This window comes from Apis mellifera, linkage group LG12, assembly GCF_003254395.2.
Source record: "Apis mellifera strain DH4 linkage group LG12, Amel_HAv3.1, whole genome shotgun sequence".
NCBI classification, from domain to species: Eukaryota; Metazoa; Arthropoda; class Insecta; order Hymenoptera; family Apidae; genus Apis; species Apis mellifera.
This window is the reverse complement of record NC_037649.1, coordinates 6,073,492-6,095,166: the sequence shown is the minus strand read 5'-3', so window position 1 is coordinate 6,095,166 and position 21,675 is coordinate 6,073,492. Positions and strand designations below refer to the sequence as shown.

At 25.6% G+C, this 21,675-nt stretch overlaps 4 protein-coding genes across 5 annotated transcripts in view; 2 read left to right on the top strand and 2 right to left on the bottom strand.

Moving 5' to 3' along the window:
* The window catches only part of LOC409108, a 135,995-nt gene extending 126,802 nt beyond the window's left edge, over positions 1-9,193 (bottom strand). For both annotated transcript variants that reach the window (XM_026444406.1, XM_026444407.1), the window contains exon 1: positions 9,178-9,193. The gene's annotated coding sequence lies outside the window, so the exon portion shown is untranslated. The remainder of the gene's footprint in view (positions 1-9,177) is intronic.
* Positions 2,504-5,169, top strand: LOC724418 (venom acid phosphatase Acph-1-like). The gene is made up of 7 exons (XM_001120274.5): positions 2,504-2,737; positions 2,948-3,055; positions 3,624-3,889; positions 3,961-4,117; positions 4,208-4,331; positions 4,414-4,628; positions 4,726-5,169. Exons 1-7 carry the CDS (start codon positions 2,642-2,644, stop codon positions 4,990-4,992), a joined length of 1,233 nt encoding a protein of 410 aa, XP_001120274.3. The 5' UTR covers positions 2,504-2,641; the 3' UTR covers positions 4,993-5,169.
* A 1,156-nt stretch (positions 9,194-10,349) lies between the features above and the next one.
* LOC410361 lies at positions 10,350-17,049 on the top strand. Its single transcript, XM_026444449.1, has 9 exons — positions 10,350-10,695; positions 11,261-11,371; positions 11,448-11,653; positions 11,816-11,981; positions 12,114-12,328; positions 15,372-15,588; positions 16,127-16,237; positions 16,303-16,508; positions 16,708-17,049. Exons 1-9 carry the CDS (start codon positions 10,487-10,489, stop codon positions 16,872-16,874), a joined length of 1,608 nt encoding a protein of 535 aa, XP_026300234.1. The 5' UTR covers positions 10,350-10,486; the 3' UTR covers positions 16,875-17,049.
* Positions 17,050-18,674: 1,625 nt separating this feature from the next.
* On the bottom strand, positions 18,675-19,987 carry LOC551426. Its single transcript, XM_623818.6, has 5 exons — positions 19,717-19,987; positions 19,421-19,592; positions 19,203-19,331; positions 18,897-19,115; positions 18,675-18,776 (listed from the first exon to the last, which is right to left on the bottom strand). The coding sequence occupies exons 1-4, from the start codon at positions 19,794-19,796 to the stop codon at positions 18,897-18,899; spliced, it is 600 nt and encodes a 199-aa protein (XP_623821.1). The 5' UTR covers positions 19,797-19,987; the 3' UTR covers positions 18,675-18,776.
* Positions 19,988-21,675: the final 1,688 nt, after the last annotated feature.

The window sequence follows — 21,675 nt, the reverse complement described above, 5'->3', positions numbered from 1 at the left end:
GCGTATTTTCCTCGACACACCTACAATTCCTTCCACTCATGATTCTCTATTGCGATAGTTTTTTCTTTTCGCCTACGATCGGCTGATGACGTGTGTATCATTATTAAATATCAACAGTAAAAATATATATCTATACATCCGTATACATTACATCTATCATCGTTTATTTCATCAGATTTCAAACGAATAACCAAATATGAATTAAATATTCAATCGCCATTGTACTTTCAAACGGATATATTCTCTAATATTTAATGCTTAATATATTTAAAAATGGATTGGATCCTAAAGATTTTCTATCAAAGATTGCAATATTGAAAAATATGGAAAAAAGTGTGAAGAGATAGAGAAATCGATTTTAAAGTGAGAATTATTTTAACGCAACAAGATTTTAAAAAAAGATGCAATCTATACGAGGTCGTACCTGAACCGCGATCGACGATTTTTCGATTAAATAAAAATGAACTGGAGTGTAAAATCTATCGTCCATAAATAGTTTACGTTTTGCTCGTAATCTCTTGCTATATTTTCTACAAGGTTTTGCGTAAAATAAAAAAAATGTAGGACGACGTATCGTTTAAATTAAATCATAATTGATGTTTCCATTTCGATTGATCGCAATAAATAATATATCACTCACAATTTTCTGTTCGCTATATCGATATTGATATTATATATTACATTATGATCAAACAGAATGATTTATCAATAAACACCATTGAAAAATAAATCAATACCATTGCGTCAAATTGAAGATATATAAAAAGAAAAATAAAAAAAATATTTGCAATTTTTCTTTTAGAAAATACAAATGTCCATAAAAAACTGATAGCGATTTATATTTCTTCTACGATCCCGGTATTATATACTTCACATAAAGTTGCAACTTCGTCATCATTTTTTAACTCCTCGACACGAATTGTTTCGTTGTATTATCATTGTGCAATTTTTTTGTGTACCGTTTGTATAAGCGGCAAGTTTCATTGTTCGCGGAATGAAGTCGTAAAAGGAAAAACTAGATGGGCAGGCGTGACAGGATTTTTAAATCAGGATTTTCATGTCAGATGATGCCGAAATAAAACAAGATGATTAATACGTGGATCTAACAAAATCTACATAAAATAAATGAATGTAAAAGAACTATGATGATTATGATTCATATCGGTATTTCCTCCTCGGTTATTTATTTCCTTGATATTAAAACATTTACAAAATCAATTTACAAAATCAAACATGTTCATGTTTGACTTAAATGAAATTTGTTTAAGAAATTTGGTTGAATTTTCAATAAAATTCTTATAAATTCTAAATTTAACTTAATAAATTAAATTTAAAATTTTTTTAAATTTGATTATATTTCCCTGATATAAAATTTAGAATAATTTATATTTGCAAATGAATTAAATACAATGTGGTTAAAAATGTGACAAGATAAATGATCAATATATCACTATGATGCAATCGAATAAAAGTTATATCGATAAAAATCAAGTCCTTGATAAATTAACGAACATTTACTATAAAAAGTCACGAAACTTCGATTTGTTTCTGATTAACCGGTTTCCGATCATTTATTTCTTTTTTAACACGAAATTATTAATGTTATATATTACGTTAAATCATTATTATATACTTCGAATACTATACTATTTTGAGAATTCTTGAAGAGAATTTTTCTCATAAATGATTGATTATATATAAAGAATTATTTCATCAGAAATAGAATAAACATAAGCTTGAACTCGATGAGAATAAGTATGAGAAAATTCGATGTAAATTTAATAAATTATTAAATTCTCAGAAAGAATTATAAATTAAATAAAAGAGGAAAACTGTCTTGAGTTCTTGCTACATTGATAAATTTTAATCAAATTTTCTCTTGACGAAATCACATACATAATTCTCACCAAACATTGAGATCACAAAGAAAATATACGAACTATAAATAAATATATACATATATAAAATTATAAAAAAAAAACTATTAAATATGAACTATAAATAAAAATTTTCAAATAATTATGCAACATTCCTTCCGACAAAAGATCAAAGATCAAAATACTTCTTAAAACACTTCTTCACCATTTGCATATTCGATGAGAAATACACATATATTCAATCTTTACCTACTTTCTCCACTTCTGTTTAAAGTTTCAACGTCGGATTAAGCAATAAATAATTGTACAAGATTGGACTTAAAAATTATAATTGTGATTAAATAAAAGTATCTTCAGCAATCAAAAGCGATTTTTATTTAAAGATAATGCACGATTTTTTCGAGAACTTCGAATTATTGATATTCACGAACCTCGACCATTTAGATCTGGGACATTCTCCGTCGGATTTCCCGTTCTTTGAATGACCTTCGAGGAACATAACGCTCGCGACTTGATAGCAGGAAAAGGATCAACGTAACGAATAAAAACGGGGAAGCCACAATAAAAATCGGGGGAACTGCAAACCTGTTCCTTATCCACCCCCACTCGACCAGTTGTTTTAGTTAAGCACGAGTAGGAATATATAGCTCTTCGTAGATCGTAGATCGTGTGCACATTTCGGACGTACTTGTCGTACCTTATACCTCATCGGATCGGTAGCAAAAAAAAAAAAAAAAATAAAAAATTAAATAAATAAATAAAATATGTTGCTCAATGGTTCAGTGATTTCTTTTATTCTTCTTTTATTATTCGCCGTGGCCATGATCAATTGTGATTTTGATTTACAAATGTTGCACGTGGTAAATAATTTTATTTTATCGAATAAAAGTTTTCAGTGAAATCTGTATGTGAATAAATATTGTCATTGGACTGGATGTAACCTTATTTCCTAAATATTTTAAAGTGAAAGTGAACAAACATTTAACCATCGATGTGTGATTCCTATGATTTCTTATTTTAAATTATCGTCATTGTGAATCGAAATATTAATAAAAATGTGTTTTTCGAAGGTGCTCCGACATGGCGAGAAGGTGCCTCATAGGGATGTTCAAAGTTATCCTAACGATCCTTACCGCGACTATTCCTTCTATCCATTGGGAAATGGAGATTTGACAAACGTGGGTAAAACATATTTGAAACAATAATGAATCAACGCACGCACATTGTATATGAAATGTTCTAGAGCCATGTATGAATATCTCGTGCTCATGCATTTCAACGTAATCGCATCAGTTAGATCTTTGATACGGATCTAAATCTCGAGTACCGTGTCAATGCTAAGGTGTGGTTTTATAAAGTATTTTGAGAATTCTGAGAAGTCCTTGGGACTACAATTAAATATTTTTGCGATTGGCATTTGAAAATTTGAGCAAGCTTGATTCATTTTTTACTTTAAGTATAATTTAATTTCCTTGCTAATCTATTTGCTTGTAAAATTATTGATTATTATAACTCTAAAATTTATTATTTATATTATAATTTAAATATTCGATATTATATATTGAATCTATCTATCTTTTATAATATAATACCACGTTAATATTTTATATAATGTTAAAAATAATATTTTGAAACGCAATAATATTATAAATACTTCCTTTTAGTTGTGAAGTAATTATATGTTATCAATTGGTAAACAGATAACGATAATTGTTTTAACGGTAATTCATTGTTGCAATTATGCAGGAAGGTAAATTGCGCGAATACAAAATTGGAAAAATGTTACGTGAACGTTACAATCAATATTTCGGACCAGATTATTGGCCAGAGAAGATCTATGCCCGATCGACTTACATCCCAAGAACTCAGCTATCTGTGCAGCTAGTTTTGGCTGGATTATTCCCACCCTCTGAGAAGCAAACTTGGAATCCAGATCTACCCTGGATTCCGACGCACTCCTTCTTTGCACCCTATAAACACGACAATCTCATGTTTCCGTATAATTGTCCAAAGTAATTATTTTCATAATTAAAATTACGATATATATTCGTAATTAAAATTTTCTTTTTCTTACGAATTCAAGGTATAAGGAAGAATATAACGAATTCTTAAAATCTAATGAAGCTGAAAATCTACTGGATAAATACCAGTATGTGATGAATTACTTAACCGAGAGAAGTGGGAAAGTCATCAATACAACGTCCGACATCCTTCATTTTTATAATTTATTAAAAGAAGAGGTGAAAAATTACTTTCATACTACGTACGAATATTTTATATATATTGAATATTTTGAAAGAATATGACATCGTGAAATTTATATTTTTCAGAAAAATCAAAATCTGACTCTTCCAAAATGGACTGAGGCAGTTTATCCTGCTCTATTGAAGGAGATGGTCGCGCTTCATTTTAAACTTAGATCATACACAAGAACATTGAAACGTTTGAACGGAGGTATAAGAATATTAATTTCTCATTTCTTTCTGAAATTAGTATTTTATATATGAAAGTCAGTATATTCTTTTTTTCTTTTCAGGTTTTTTAATACGTAAAATAGTGGAAGATATCAAGTTGTACATAGCGGGTAGATTAAAACCATACGATAGGAAAGCGTTCTTTTTCTCGGGCCATGAAATGAACGTTGCTGCATTTGCGAGAGCTTTAGAGTTGGACGAACCTATTATTCCTCTATACGGTTCTACTATCATCCTGGAAACGTTGCGCGATAAGAAAAAGAATTATTACGTTCGAGTAAATATTTTAATTCGTGAAATGCGAAATATTTGAGTTTATTAATGTATTAAAATTAATATGAAGTGAAATTCATTCTTGAAAAACTTGTTTCTAGGTTTTACTTTGGACTGGAGAACAGCTTAAATATAAAACGATTCCTGGTTGCACAGAGTTATGTCCATTATATGACTTTTTTGCTATTGTAAACGATATAATACCAAACGATGATGAATATCACTGTCATCCTAACGAGAAGATAGAAAAGAATGAAGAAATAAATTCCTCAGCGTCGAATTTAATTATTGGAGAAATCTGGTATTATGTATTTTCTACTTTGCTCTTCACGATTGTACATTTTGATATCATTAATGTTTATCATTGATTTTATAGCAATTAATATTATTTATAAAATATTAATTAAATCTTTCATTTTTTAAATAGATTTTTTTTTAGATAGATAGCAAAACTATTTTAAAAATCATTAATAATGTATAATATTCGTATTAGAATAATAATCTAAATATAAATATAAATTATAAATAAAGTATTAAGTAAATAATTGCATTATTTTTATATTTTTTAGTCAAAATTATTAACTTTAACTGTAGTCATTTATTTTTCATTAAGATATTATCAATATTATTTTTTATTGTTTGTATTGTTGTTATATTATTTGAAATTATAAAAAAATATGAATAATTTTAAATGATATACAATAATATTTTAATTCTAAAAACTATATTTTGCAATATATATGCACACAAAACAATGTGCAATTTAAAAATACAATTCACTGATTAGAGTCGAGCCAATGCCAATATTCCCATAAGTGAATAAAGTAGAATGTTTGGCAGATACGAAATGAGATTCGATTTGCAAGTTGACAGCTTGATTCTCCTATTTCTATCCAGGTTAAGAGTTCAAGAACCTTTATAGAGTAAATCTAGCAAAATATTTATCAGTTTAGTACGATATTTTTGATAGCAATCGTAATAGAAATGCAAGCTTTGTTCTTAACGTAAGATGAAATTGACGAATATTAAAATTAAAATATTTATGACATTTTATGTATTGTTTATGCAATAGAAATGAATAATAATTTACACGTATTGTGTCATATTTTTATCGTAAGTTAAATAAAATAATAATAATAATAATAAAAATAACAATATCTTTTAAATCTTGTATTTGAAATGAAAATCGGCTAATGTATGTCGATTATCACCGATGCTTTGAGTATAACTAAACACGTAATTCCTAGACAGAAGAGTGATTCGTATAGAATATGTTTGTGTATACGATTCAGTTCAAACAGTAATACGCTTCAAGTAACCTACGCGTTGATTTACATAAAACAATCTACACATGTACAAGCTTCACTGGTAAACTGAATCTCTCGAGCGTACATAGTGAACAACTGTTTAAGAAGTACTATTCCTTTGATTGATTTTTTGTATCAAGACTATTTTGTAATCAAGATTACAATTAATATTATTGTATAGAAAACCATATAATAGTTAAAATTATATATTATTATTATTATTTTATTATTTAGAAAACAAATTTTTCGATGAAACATTTAATTGCATTTATATCTATTCGTATATTTTTATTTATAATATTATAATAATTTTAATTAAACATTTAATGATAAAAAAAAATAATTATGATCACTTGAATATAAGTTTTAGGAAATTCAAATGAAATACCGGAGAAATATTTGAAAATACAGAGAATTTTGTTAATAAATATTTTGGAATTATTACTCATAACTGATGAGAAATGACTGATGCATATGCAACTGCAATATACACAGCAATATTTTAGTAATAGTAATAGTGCACGTCTTCTCGCGAAAATACTACAGTAACTAAGAAATATTTTGACGTAGCACGAACTAACTTACAAATGGATTGCAATTCTGTAAATGTTTTGCAATTTTGTTGAAAGTTCAAATATCATTTGTTTTCTTGTATCTATTTCTAAAAATATATTTTTTGTAAATAGCGGACATTGTATTTTATTTTTTTCAATTCTATCCCTCTCGATTATTAGTTTTCTTAATTCTTAGAAAGATATATATCTCTGTTGAATTTTCTTAATCACATTAAAAAACATTGATATTTATCTTCGATCAAAACATCAATTTTATGAATATCTTTCATATTTAATAATTATAGATTATTATCGGAATCTATGAATCAGGAAAATCTCCTCGAATGGCAAGCAGGATATTTAATGATGATTTTAAAATTGCTAATCGCCGTCATCATTTCATTACTTTATTTCTTTCATCAGAGACACGTAATCATGTCAAAATAAAAATTTCGAGATAGTTATGATCTTAAGAGAAAAAGATATATTAGAAAACTATAAATTTTTATCGAATGTTTATTTAATCATAACTTAAGCTTCGAAAATAGAATTTCGTTTACGTAATAATATTTTTTATAGAATATAATCTATACTAATTAATTACAAATGATTAACTGAAAATCGCACAGTGTTCAACGATGCATTAAAATTTTGCATTAAAATTTATCGTAATTACGGAAAAGAGAGAACACGTGGGAATTTATTAAATGATAACGAAAACAGTTGCTTCTCAAGGTGAAGATTTCTTAATAGACAAGTAATTATTTAAAAGAAGACAAACAATCTAGATGAATATCTTGATAGAATTTTTGGCCTTGCATACTTTTATAATGTCATTAATATTATTGCAATTCTTTGATAGGATCAAATCATTGTTTTCTAATAAAAAAAAGACTCTGTTAATGTGTAATTTATATTTTCTAGAATTTTCTGATAAAATTCCTTCACATTTTGAATTGAATAGAATTTTGTTAATAAAAATCTCTTTATAATAGATAGAGATATGTAGATATCGTGGATGCATAGATTTTATAAATTGTTCTTGCACAATGAAGATCAAGAATAACAAAGAGCTTTGGAGTCAATTTATATTCATCTTAAATACAAAAAACTAATTACCTAACAAAGAAGTAAATAAAAAAATTTTGATTAAGGAGATTTTCAACATTATTTATTTAAAAAAAAAAAACGATCGCTATTTTCTTGGAAGAAATTCGCTGTAAAACGTGTTTGGATTAGGAAAAAACGAAATGAAATTAAGAGCACGGTGTAGGTATGAGAAAAGAACGTATACAACTATTGAAAAGAATGATACAGGAAGAGCATTGTTCAGACTTTATGATGTGTACACAATCGCACACAAACATTTCTGCAACTTTTCTTAACGTTTACTTCAATTATACGTTGGAATGTGATTTTCCTACGCATAAGAACTACTTGTACGATTATTGCATCAGAAACAACCTTCAATTCTTTATAATTTATTTGCTAGTTTTATTTTCAACGCGATAAATCTTTTTTACAATTTTAAATAAATAAATATTCATTTATTGACATAAAAAAATTTCTTTTTACTTGAAAAGATTTTCAAGTAAAAAAAAATAAATATTCATTTATTGATATAAAAAAAATTTCTTTTTACTTGAAAAGATTTTCAAGTAAAAAATAGCAATTATATTTTTTCCAAATATAAATTCGTATATCCATGATCCATTCGAATAAATTTTTAGTCAAACTTTTGATAAAATTGGTAAAATTGCGTCTATGGAATGCATATAAGTACATTGTCAACACTAACTATGTTGAACTACAATAAATACATTTTGTGTGTTTTAATGAAAGAATAGAATTGTCATTGTTAATTTATCGTTGAATCTGAATCAGGCCAAAAGAATTATCAAAAAAATCGATCTTTATCTGAAATCGGAACGACACGTTATCAAGAATTTTTTAAATAATTCCGAAATCTCCCAATTTCCTTTGAGATCTTATACTGTATGTGAATCGATCTACCACTAAAATATCAATCGATTACAGTTGTCTCATTACTGTAATTAACTCCACGTTGCTTAAGGTGCGCTTCGAGCGAACATCAACGCCACAGAAGCGTAGACAATTTACGAAGCGTAAATTGGAACGTGTGATGGCAATGTCAGCGATGCCTACTTCAGTTATAAATATTACAGAATGAATCCTCGATACATTCCCGTCAAGTAACGTAAGAATGAGCACGTGAAAGAAAAAATCAACGAGATATGCTCCTAAATATAAATTAAAACAATGATTTCGATCGAATCGTTTCGATCACGTTTGTTTTTTAATTAAATTCGAAAAGAAATAAGATTTTCTTAAATTTCCTAATATGTATTGCTCCTACTTTCGAATTTTCCATTCATTGAATATCCATGCGATGCTTTGTATCTATTCGAAATAATCTGACTTGAGCACCGCGTAAAAATTGCGTAAATGTGAGTCACACTCGGACGTTCAAAGTATTATGACACATTTTATATAACGTGTTCACGTACAAACTATATATAGTAAAAAATACAAACACATCGTATACATATTACATATGTATGTATATGCACACATATTCGAAATAAGAAGAAAATGACCATAGCGAGTAAGATTCGAATAATGTAACATGACACATACACACGTGGAATAAATATAGAAGTAACATTCTTACCCATTTTCTTTTCACCGTACGTATCAATACCGAATAATTATCTTTGCAACTTTTTTTATTGTATTTTTCGTAAAAAACTTTATATTAAAATCATATTAAATATTTATACCTTTAGTTGAACTTATTTTCTTTACTTTCAATGGAAATAACAACGTAATGACTTAAAATTTAACTATAAAAAGATAATTCAATGTCACATTGTCTTCTTGGATAAAGCTCAAAATTTCATTTTCTTTTTTTAATAAATAGAAATTAAAGTTTTTTATGTTTCTTATAATATTTATGCGTCACTACACTTAACACTAGCTATAATAAAATATCAATTTTTCAATTTAATGATTTGCTTTTGTTTATCACGAAGATACATTCTCAGAAACAAAAAATGAAAAATGTAATTTCACTAAACACTTAGCACAAATTATACAACCGTTATATGATAAACTATGAGTATATAATGTCATCTGTCAGAAAAAATATAACCACTTGGCAATATACCGGACAGCTACAAGCATGTACATGTTGCCAGGTTGAATCTGCTGTCACGCCTTGGGCTTCTCGGTGCATCGTGAGCAGGTGCCAGGTAAGGGGTTAGAAAAGTTGGTGCCCCCGGCATAATTTCTTTTTCTTTTTCTTTTTCACAATTATATTTATAATTGTTAATAATATTATTCAAGAAATGATAAAAGTATTGTTGAAAATTTTTTATTTTATTAAAACAAATAATTCTTCAATTGTATATTCCTCATTATAAGGAATAAAACAAAATTTATATGTATTTGTATGTTACGAAAGAAAGTTAATTAAAAAGTATATATTTGTATTATATATGTATAAAGAATATGTATAAAGAATAAGTATTTATGCATTAACAAAGTCAAATTATGATTACGTATCAATTATTTTTGTATATAAGGCTAAATAGAACATTAAATATTGTTGTATAATATACGCAATAGAAGATTAAAATAAAATCTTTTAGACACACTTACTTTTACAAATTATGTTGTATTTTCTTATTGTGATTGTTTATTCGATTTATTTCACTTCTAACTTGATAATTTTCACAAATTTAACAAGAGGAAAAGGAAGCGTGAATACTACCGCCATTTTTCAAGTTTGACTGTTCGTCGCCGCGCTCTCAACAAATGGTAGATAATGAAACAGCTGTTTCCACGAGTATGAGGACATCTAACGGAACGCGCGCGCGATGGAGCCCGCGACAGCAGGAGAGAAGAATGGAAGTCGTGTGGGTCGAGGACCGATCGTATCTGCAGTAGTCGCAATCGTTCAAGGAATTGACTAAGAAAACATGGCTGCAGGTTGTTGTGGAACGAAAAAGCAAAAGCTGAACAATTCTTCAAGTGTTCCTTGTAATGGTTCAGTGTTACAAAATGGCACACAGTTAAGGAACAGTGTAATAGTAAAGCCTGAGATGGGCTTCTTTTGCTTCGATGTTCTTTATTGCCAATTACATCAACTCGACCCTCCAAAACCGCCCAATTTTAGCAACGAAGCATTGTAAGTAATATTATTTATTGACATTATTTTTAATTTTTTTCATTTTCTATTCTTTCTTTCATATTGCTATCTCTTTCTATTCTACAGCTATCTTTATCACACATGCTTGTCATCAGCTGCTCTCTCTTTTCTGTTTAAATGTTATGTTCGTGTACCTTCACATTCCTTCAGTTCCTTTGTTACAATGTGATGCATCCAACAACGGAATATAATGTTAATTAAGATTTTGTTTGTATAGAAATCAATGATACTTGAATGCATATATTATAGTCGATATTTATTTGTTTATATTAATTGTATTTTTTCATAAAAAATAAAAATTATTTATTATAAATATATAGAATTTAAAAAAAAATTTAAATTATTTGTTATGTATATAAAAGATTCTTTACAAAAAATATTTATTATTGTATAAAGGTCAAAAGTTCAATTTGTAAATAAATGATCATATTTTGTTAAATTATCACGTATTTTTATGATACAATTGATACATTGTATCTAATATTATTTTTGTTTATAAATAATAAAAAAAATATGTAGTAAATTGTTTACTTGTACTTTATAGCCCATTATTTGTAACATGGACTATTGGAAAAGATATGAGGTTAAGAGGTTGTATTGGTACATTTAATGCGATGCAGTTACATGCTGGACTTAGAGAATATGCAACAACCAGGTAAATTTTTTTTATTTTTTTATTTTAGATAATGATATTGTTTTATTTTCTTAAACACATTAGAAAATTTTCAAAGTGCATTCAAAGATTCACGCTTTAATCCTATCACACGAGATGAACTACCACGTTTACATGTAAGTGTTTCAATTCTGAGACACTTTGAAGATGGTATTGATTATTTAGACTGGGAAGTAGGTGTTCATGGAATTCGTATAGAATTTCATAATGAGAAGGGTAATAAACGAACTGCAACCTATTTACCTGATGTTGCAACAGAACAAGGTTTGTTTTTTATTTTTGTTTTAATAATATTTGTTTTAATTTCAATAGTCTACTACATATTAATTGTCAATATTTTATATAAAATTTCAAATTTTATGTATAAACATAAGCATTTTCAATATATATATAGATTTTTGGAAAATCAGAATTTATTGTGTTTAGGATGGGACCAGATACAAACAATAGACTCATTGCTGCATAAAGGTGGTTACAAAGGATTAGTCACTCCAGATATTAGACGTAGTGTCAAATTAACAAGATATCAAAGTGAAAAAGTTACTGTAAGCTATCAAGATTATATGACACACTGGCATAGCCGAAGATGCTAGCAGCTGGCTTGGGGTCCTAGTCAAGGACCCCAATTGCCACAAAATTCTGTTGCAGTTCATTATAATGCTAATACATCTCACACATCCCATCTACTATACAACAGTACTCAATATAACTCTTATATGGCCAGTCAGGAACATGGATTAGTAATGACACAACGTAATCATCCTGCATTTATACATCCTCTTCCAATACCTCCTATTTCTCCTGTCATGTTACCTATATGGGATTATTCATCATTTTGGTGGGATCAAACTAGTTCATCTTATCCTCCACCACATTCGCATCTTCATCCTCCTCCCCGTGTTCACCGTTTTTCGTCACAAGAACCTGATCGTGGAATTCGTAAACGAAAATGACATTGGAGGCGACTATTGTTTACAATGTTTTATTGTTTAAAATGGTGCCTACTATACTTTGTATGTTTCTGCATACACGGTTTTCCTCTTATGATATCACATAGTCCTCCTTGAGGACAATAGCATTTTATGTATGATGGCACTGTCTTATTTCTTTATCTTTTATAATATAATAATATTATTTAATAATTGGTATAATCATAAAATATATATGCATACAAAAAGTGCATTAACTTTTAACTTTAATATTTGTAATCATTGATAAAAGTATATGTCAAATATTCGAATTTTAAAACTTGTACTATAATATAATTGCATATTCTCATGTGCTTTAATATGTTCATAAATTAAATAACATGATTCAGTCCACAAATAGAATATACATAGTATGCAATTAGCTCTGCCATCATACTTATTGAGTGTCCATTTGTGTCTACAGTATACGAGTGACATGAATAATATTTTAGCACAGTGATGCTGCCTGCAATTCACTGCCTGCTTCACAAGGTTTAATGTACAAATTCACGCGAAAAATGTTTCTATTATTCGTATATTACAAAAATATAGAATATCATTTTTAGATAATAACATAAGTGAAGAATAAAAAATTAGATTTTCTATTAATTCATATAAGATACATAATTATTTTCTATATAACTTTCATGTATTATCATTTATGAAAAAATTATAAGAAGTTTGCATAAACAGTTAAATTAATATGAATCAAACAATTAATTTAAATAATATTATAATTAATACATAAATAATACATTTTCTAAATTAATTATGCAAAGAGAGTTATTTAGAAACTTTCTTATTATTGTGTTTTTGATTAACTCATAAGTAATACTTATATATATATATAAATACTAATTTTAAACTTACTAATTTAAATTTCTTTGTATTAATGGTATAGGTACATAATTTTTATTGTTATTACATATATTTAATTATTTATATTGATTGGCATTTTCAAAAATGGAAGTCTTTAATTTAATAATGTTTAATTTTTTGTAAAATATAATTAATTTTTAGATTTCGTTTTTTTTTTTATACCATTGTTACATTGAAATTTAACACTTGTAGTTATATTATAGTCCAGCGTTTTATTACAGAAAAGAATTATACCATTAAATACATAAATATGTAATTTCTTGTGAATAATTGTAATTAAAATTAGATATAATCAATTAAATTAACAGTAAATATTTCGATACTTGTTTGGAAATTATTGCTGATTTTACAAAATTTAGATAATATTGTTAAAGGAAATAGCAGTGTGATAAAGATGATAGAATGGGACCTCTATTGTAAATAAGCAATGGACTGCATTATGACTATTAAAATGCGTTAATAATAGTTGTATTATAGTTGTAGATGAAAATGTGACGATCTCATTGTGATTTTAATATTCTGTGACTCATAAAACACAAATAGAGTTGCTATTGCTTTTTCTGTAACATATTTATCTTATTACTTTGTTTCTGTTGAAATAACATATAATTATAACGTTAAAATGAATTAATGAAACATACATATGGTGATTTTTAAGGTATAGTAAAATATGTTCTTCCATATCTGTTAATATTTTTACTTTCTTCATTCATTTAACCTTTACTTGATTTTTTTTACACACTGCCAATTTATCAATTACTATTTTTATTATGATAAGAATATTTTTGTTAATACACACAAATAGTAAGAAACTATTTTTTTTTTTTTAATCATAAGTTTATAATTATTGTCATTAAAATATTTAGTTCAAGTTATCTTAAAAAATTTTTTGATATATTTTTATTATATATTCGGCATTATGTGATGTCTAATTAACTGCCATTTATATATTTAAATAATGAAAACTAATTGCATGTGCTCGATTTGTGACAATAGAATATTTTAATTCCTTGATTAAAAATAAAGTGTGCATTTAGTGTGAAAATAAATTTAATATTACTGTTTATAAAAATATTTCAAAGAGAAAAAAAAATATATACAAATACAAAGATGTTATTATAAGATAAATTTTTTTATATTTAAGTTGAATCAATGTTTATGCATTGATATAAATTAATATAAAATATAATATTATATAAGAAATATAACTTCTTTTTTCCACATTATACACACACATATATATATATATATATATATATATATATGTATATATTTCCATATACATATATATGTACATAATAAATTTTTTATGTGAAAATAATTAGAATTATTTTTTATTTGAAATTAATTTATAGTAAAATAATTAATTGATTAATAAAGAATAATAATATCTGATTACAAAAGTTTTTATAAACATAATTAAAAAATTTTAGTATTTTATTTTTTAATATATAAATATTAGAAAAACATTTTATCCTATAATAATTTTAAATATATTTTAATAAATAGAAAAAAGTATTGTGCCTAGTGAAAAATTTTTGTTAAATAATTTATAAATAATAATAGACAGATTCATAAAACGTGAAAAACTACAATACAATGAATATGAAGATCTATCTTAATAATTTATTATAATTGTGTATGAATAAAAATTTTATATTATCAAGTTTGGTTATATTATTATTGTTGCTATTGTTGTTATTGTTAATAGCCCTATTCTATTAGATATATATATATATATAGTTATTATTAAATTATATAATTTAAAATATTTAATATTTTCTAACTAGATAAGATTTAAAAAATTGTTTTAAATTATGTATTATGCTTAAACCTAACTATAAAATAATGATTAGATTAACATTTTTTTAAAAAGAATTGAAATTGATACAAAAAAAATGTCTTCTTTAATTTATAATAATAAAATATTTATAATGTATAAATCAATGAACATATTAAATAAAAAAGTAACATTCAATAGAAAAATATTTATTAGAAAAATAGCGGGCAGTGAAACAGCTGTTTTTTGAATGATGAGACATCTAGTGGAATGCGTATACATATGCAATAGCAACGAATGGACAAAATGCACGATACGGAACTGATCGCACTTGTACTTAGAAGAGCTGATTAAGAAACCATGGCAGCTGGTTGTTGTGGAACGAAAAAGCAAAAACTAAATGATTCCACCAGTGTTCCGCGTAACAATACTGTAAGTTTACAAAATAGTATTCATATGCGGAATTCTATAATAGTTCAACCTGAGATGGGCTTTTATTGTTTCGATGTCCTTTACTGCCAACTGCACCAACTTGATCCACCAAAACCACCCAACTTCAGTAATGAAGCTTTGTAAGTATTTGTTATTGACAACCTCTCTATTTATTTTTAATTTAATATTTTTTTTCTTTATTTTAAATATTTGAATATATAACTTTTAATACAACAAAATTAATATTTTCTATATTTTATTTTTTATTTTTTTCATTATAAATTTTTATATTTCATGTTTATAACTTCATCTAAAGATCTTTAATTTATGGATAGAGTAAATATGATTATGAATAGAATAAATATTCTTTATTTCTATATATATAATTACATTTTATTGAGAATAGAAAAAATTATTAAATATTTTTTATCTGTATATCATCTTATTTATTTTTTAATGATATTTTATATAAAGCATTTTATAAAAAGACCAAGTAAAAATATATTATCTAAATATTTTCATAAATATTTTAATTAAAATTTTATCATTTTCATTGTTTTTTGTATTTATTAAAATAAAAATTTTTTAAATTTCAATGTATATTATTAAAATATAACAATATTTGAATGTGATATCTTTATATATATTAATATATTATTATTACATTTGATTTTAAAGCCCTTTATTTGTAACATGGACTATTGGTAAAGATATGAGATTAAGAGGTTGCATTGGTACATTTAATGCAATGCATTTACATGCTGGATTACGGGAATATGCTACTACTAGGTATTATTTTAGATTAAAATTAATAATAATATAAAAATCATTTTAAATGATATTATTTTTTATAGTGCTTTCAAGGATTCAAGGTTTAATCCAATAACATTGGAAGAACTTCCACGTTTACATGTAAGTGTTTCTATACTTCGACATTTTGAAGATGGAGCAGATTATTTAGATTGGATAATAGGTGTTCATGGAATTCGTATAGAATTTCATAATGAAAAGGGCAATAAACGAACTGCTACATATTTGCCAGATGTAGCAATAGAACAAGGTTTGTATTATACTTCAATTTAAGTAAATAGAATTTGCAAAATTAACAAGTTTTTCTATGTGATTATTTCATAATATAAAGTAATTTATAATAAAGAATTAATAAGTTACTTAACAATTAAATTATACTTAATGTGTGTGTAAAAATACTTGTAAGATAATTGCAAGTATTCTGCAAAGTTAGAATTTTACTTATTTAGGATGGAACCAAATCCAAACAATAGACTCTTTACTACATAAAGGAGGCTATAAGGGGTTAGTTACTCCTGATATTAGACGTAGTGTCAAGTTAACTCGATACCAGAGTGAAAAAGTGACTGTGAGTTATCAAGATTATATGACACGCTGGCATGGTCAAAGATGCTAGCAACTGCCCTGGGGTTCTATTAAAGGACCCCTCATTTGTTATATTTCTAATAACATTGATAATTTGAGTACAGATACATTTAATTGTTGTTTGCAATATATTAATTATCAATGCAATAATATAATGGCCAGTCAATATGCATTCATTATAATAGAATCTAATTACTTTTTTATGACACAATCATGTTTATTCTATAATTCAATATATTTTAATTTTATCATCTTATCTATACAAAGTTATCTTTTATTTTTATATACACATACAAAATTTGTTTGTTTATCAGTGCATTATAACCATTATTGGAGATGTCTTCCTATAAAAAATCATAGATTATGGAATATAAAAACAAACATGGTATTAAAGACTCAATTTAATCTTTTACTATTTCCAATGGTGCCTATTATATGCTATTTTATACTTACTTATTTTATAAAAAAAAATATTTATTAACAAAAATAATAGGATTTTGGATATGTAGTGGCCTTATCTTTTCTGAATTTAATACGATTTACAAATAACTGAATATAAGATAATATTTATGGAATTTAAGTTCAATTGACAAATTTCTTCAGTTTTTTTATAGCTAGTATAAATATATTATTGTTTAGTTTATACAAGGCGTTATTGTTTGTTTCATTCTTTTATCCACAATGTATTTTTATTTTATTTTGACTGTTCTCTAATTCAAAATATAGTACTTAATAAATTTTCTTTAGCCATTAAATAATAATATTAATGTCTGCATTTATAATTGCAGTCCAAAATTTGTGATATACAAACTTAATATATTATATAAGTAATAACATATATAACAAATATAGATATTATTTATAATTACAAACTTCAATATTTTTTTAAGCATTCAATATTCTAACATTTATTAATAGTATATCTAATAAAAATTTTGAATAATAATAGAAAATTATTGGAATTAACGAAACAATAATTTTGAAATATAAAATATTTTATATTACTTTTTTGAGAAAAAAAAATAAATAATAATCTATACATATATTTATAAAAAATCGAATGTAAATAATAATGTAAATAAGAAAGAATGTAAATAATAAATTAAATATAAAAATTATATACGCGTAATAGTAAAAATAAGTTGTAATTAAATTATTGAAATAAGAGAAAAAATTGTGTTCTTTTAATTTATAAAACTCTATATCTTTTATAATATAAAAAATATTGGAATATTCCAAACAATATGGATAATGTTCCAAAAATGTGAATGAAATATAATATTTTATCTATATGAATTTCTCATTTCATTTCTCAAAAATATAAAAAAGTTGTTAAAAATAAATTATCTTAATTTATATTTATATTAATAAAAATTTAATGATATAAATTTATATTTTTTATTAAAAATAAAATTGAAAATACAAATATGTTAACAATACAAAGTAAAAAATTATTGTTTTTAATATATAACTATCACATTATAACATTCATATTATTAATGTGATATTTACATATTAAAAACAATACAATTATGATAATGTACATGTAATTTTTACATGCAACTTATTGTGATATTTAATCTTTAATTTAATGTATAAATGTGAATATTAAAATTTTATCAAAATTTATTATTTTAAATTTCCTTACCATTTTATCCTTACAACGTTTGATTTAATATATTCTGTAAAATTATTTTATATAAATTATTTAGTTGCATAATTAATTCATTTATTGTTATTAATGCATTATGTTTTAGTACAAATAATACAAAACTTTTAAATTTGTATTATTAAATCTTTTACTTCTAATTAAATTGATTTATTTATAGTATTAATAAATAAAAATTAATAAAATTTATTTATAGTATAATATAGTGTATATAATAGTACATATAACTTTTACACTTGATATTTCCTACTTCATACTTTCAACCTATATGATATATAAAAATATAATGTAAATATATAAGTATATATTGGATATATATACATGTACATTAAGAAGATATGTATATAAGTATAATATACTAAATAATAAATTATGTAAACATACCTATTTATTATCAATATATTCTTGAAGTCTTAATATAATATTTGTTAGATTTTGCATCGATAAAATTTGTAAGTAGGTAACCAGACCACCTGCAATTGTATTGGTAATAAACAAAAATGATATGATCTTAGAATGAGGTTTAACAACACTCCACCAAAGTTTGAAAAGTTCCTTTCCTTCTTTTATATATGGAACTCTATATCCTATATTTCCAGCAATCTATACAAAAATTATTAAAATTAGAAAATTAAATTAATTACATTGAAAATAACATAGAAAACATGAAAAAGATGAAAAATATTTTACCCCAATATTTATTGTTGGTGCTATAACTAAAGAATATAATAAGCTATTAACTTGTAGAAATGAAATTGCTTTTAATTCTTCACATATCAAACAATAAGGTTCGCGTACCAATATTTTATTTAAAATAAACTGAAAATAAAAATTATTAATTTATTATATTTTTTATCATAAAAGATTTTTAAAAAACATTTTTTATCTATTAACAAGATTTAACATACGAATTGATGACTTAAATACGAAGTAGATGATGGTGCTAATGTTACAAATAATGTTGTCATTAGTGCACCATGATGATATAATTTCAATTTACGTCTAAATATTGAGTTAATTATCATTCCATTAATAATACCAACTCCTGCTATTATTTTATTTCCATGTCTTAAAAACCAGCTTAAAAAAATAATATTATATATAATAATATATTTATAAACAATATGAATTTAAAGAATTTAATTTCTTTAATATAATAATTTAATATATTTAATAAATTAAGAATTAAAATTACAATACATACACTTCATTCTGTGGTTCCCATTCTTTAATTAAGTTCATTCGATTTTTAATAAGATCAGATTCATTTTCATAACCTAACATAATTAATGATTGTTATTTTCAAGTTTTTTAAATTATTTATTTTTTTTTTTATTTTAAAATCTTCACATTTATTGTTTGATTTAATATGCAATATATTTTTATTATATAACAATAAACAGAGAGACAATAGATAGACAAATAGACAATATATTTATCTTATGAGACTTCGTAATATTCGTAGTTCATATTCTGAAATACCGATTGTGTAAGTTTGTAATATACTCTCTATAATTTCAGAATTTATCACAGATGGAGATAATCATAAGATTTATCTATCTATAAAAAAAAATGTGATTTATTTCTCAAAAATTTTGATTGAAACACCATTAAAGTTTTTCTATTTTCTAAGTTAAAATTATTTTAGTATCAAGTATTTTATTACTAATGGAACTAAAATTACATTATATTATATCATTCAAACTATTTAACAATAATAACTTTGTTGAACAATATCAATTAACAAACAAAACATATTTTTTTTAACAAATAAATATATATTTTTTTAATAAGATATGTTTCCTTAATAAAATGATGATGAAAAGAAAAGAATAAAAGAAATAATAAAATATAATGATCAATTACCATTATTTAGCTTTTTTAGCTACAAAATTAGAGGATCCAAGAGCACGATTTCCACCATTTCAGTGGAAAAACTTTGGGCATTTTGTTAACGCAACACTACTTAAAAAACGCGATCATTTGTCAACGCAACACTAATCCAAACAACCGCGATGAAACAATATCGCAACACTAATTTTAAAATGAATCAAATTAAAAAATTTATTTTTATTATAAAATAACAAATATTCCGATATAAATATAGAATGCAATAATATAATAAAAGGCAACGTTAAAAAATAAAATCTAATGACTTTGCAATTTAACTATAAATATAAAGAACTCTAATAAGAAATTAAAAATTTAATTTATCAAGATATTGAAAAAAACAAACGCGATCATCACTTTGACGCAACGCTAATTCAACCCGTCATTAATTTATCGCAACACTAATGCAAAATCGCGATTTGCCCACGATGACTGGATCTGGATGATGGGCCTGCATGCATCGGCCGGACAACACACAACATTTACTACGTGATACTAAAACGAGCACAGTGACAAAATAATAACAATGACTTCCCATTCTTTGGACTTAGACAAAATCCAAAAGATGAGAAGCCATTCGTTGCAGCCCCTCTTCGCGACAGTTTGTCGAGGCCTCTTCGGTCTTCCTCCTTCGGGCGCAATGCCCGCTGAAACTTAAATCTAGGCTCGAGATTCACTAATCGTAAATAAAAAAAAAAAGAAAAAAAAAAGACTAAATCGCGGAAACTAAGTACATGGACGATCAACGATCGCAATGATCGTTCTCCGTACATGCACAGAATCTCGAGCGCAACGTTCGTTTCGAAAGCAAATCACGACCGCGACCGCGAAATTCGAAAAATCGATGGGAAAAACCAGAAACGACATGGTATTCTCCATTCGTCTCAGTTTTGCTCTCGATTTTTCAAATTTTATTTCCTGAAACAGGTTGCCACGCGAAAACGCGCCTACCCGATCGGAGACTGTGACAACCTGCCCGGCCCTACCTACTTATAATTAATACATGCATACCAGAAGTATACTACCTATCCTACCTAACCCTATATTTAAAAAATGGCAAAACAGGCATTCCAACACATTCATTCCACGATTCTCACGCATAATACTCGGGCGCAAAATGCCTACACTAGGGAAAACGTCCCGGGACGCCTCCGACACCCGAGCTTGGCACACTGCATTCACACTCTAACTTTACGTACCATTTTCCTGAAATCGACTGACGATGGCTAGTGACCATTGCGTAAAATGCGATAAAACTCTGTATGCATCTTAA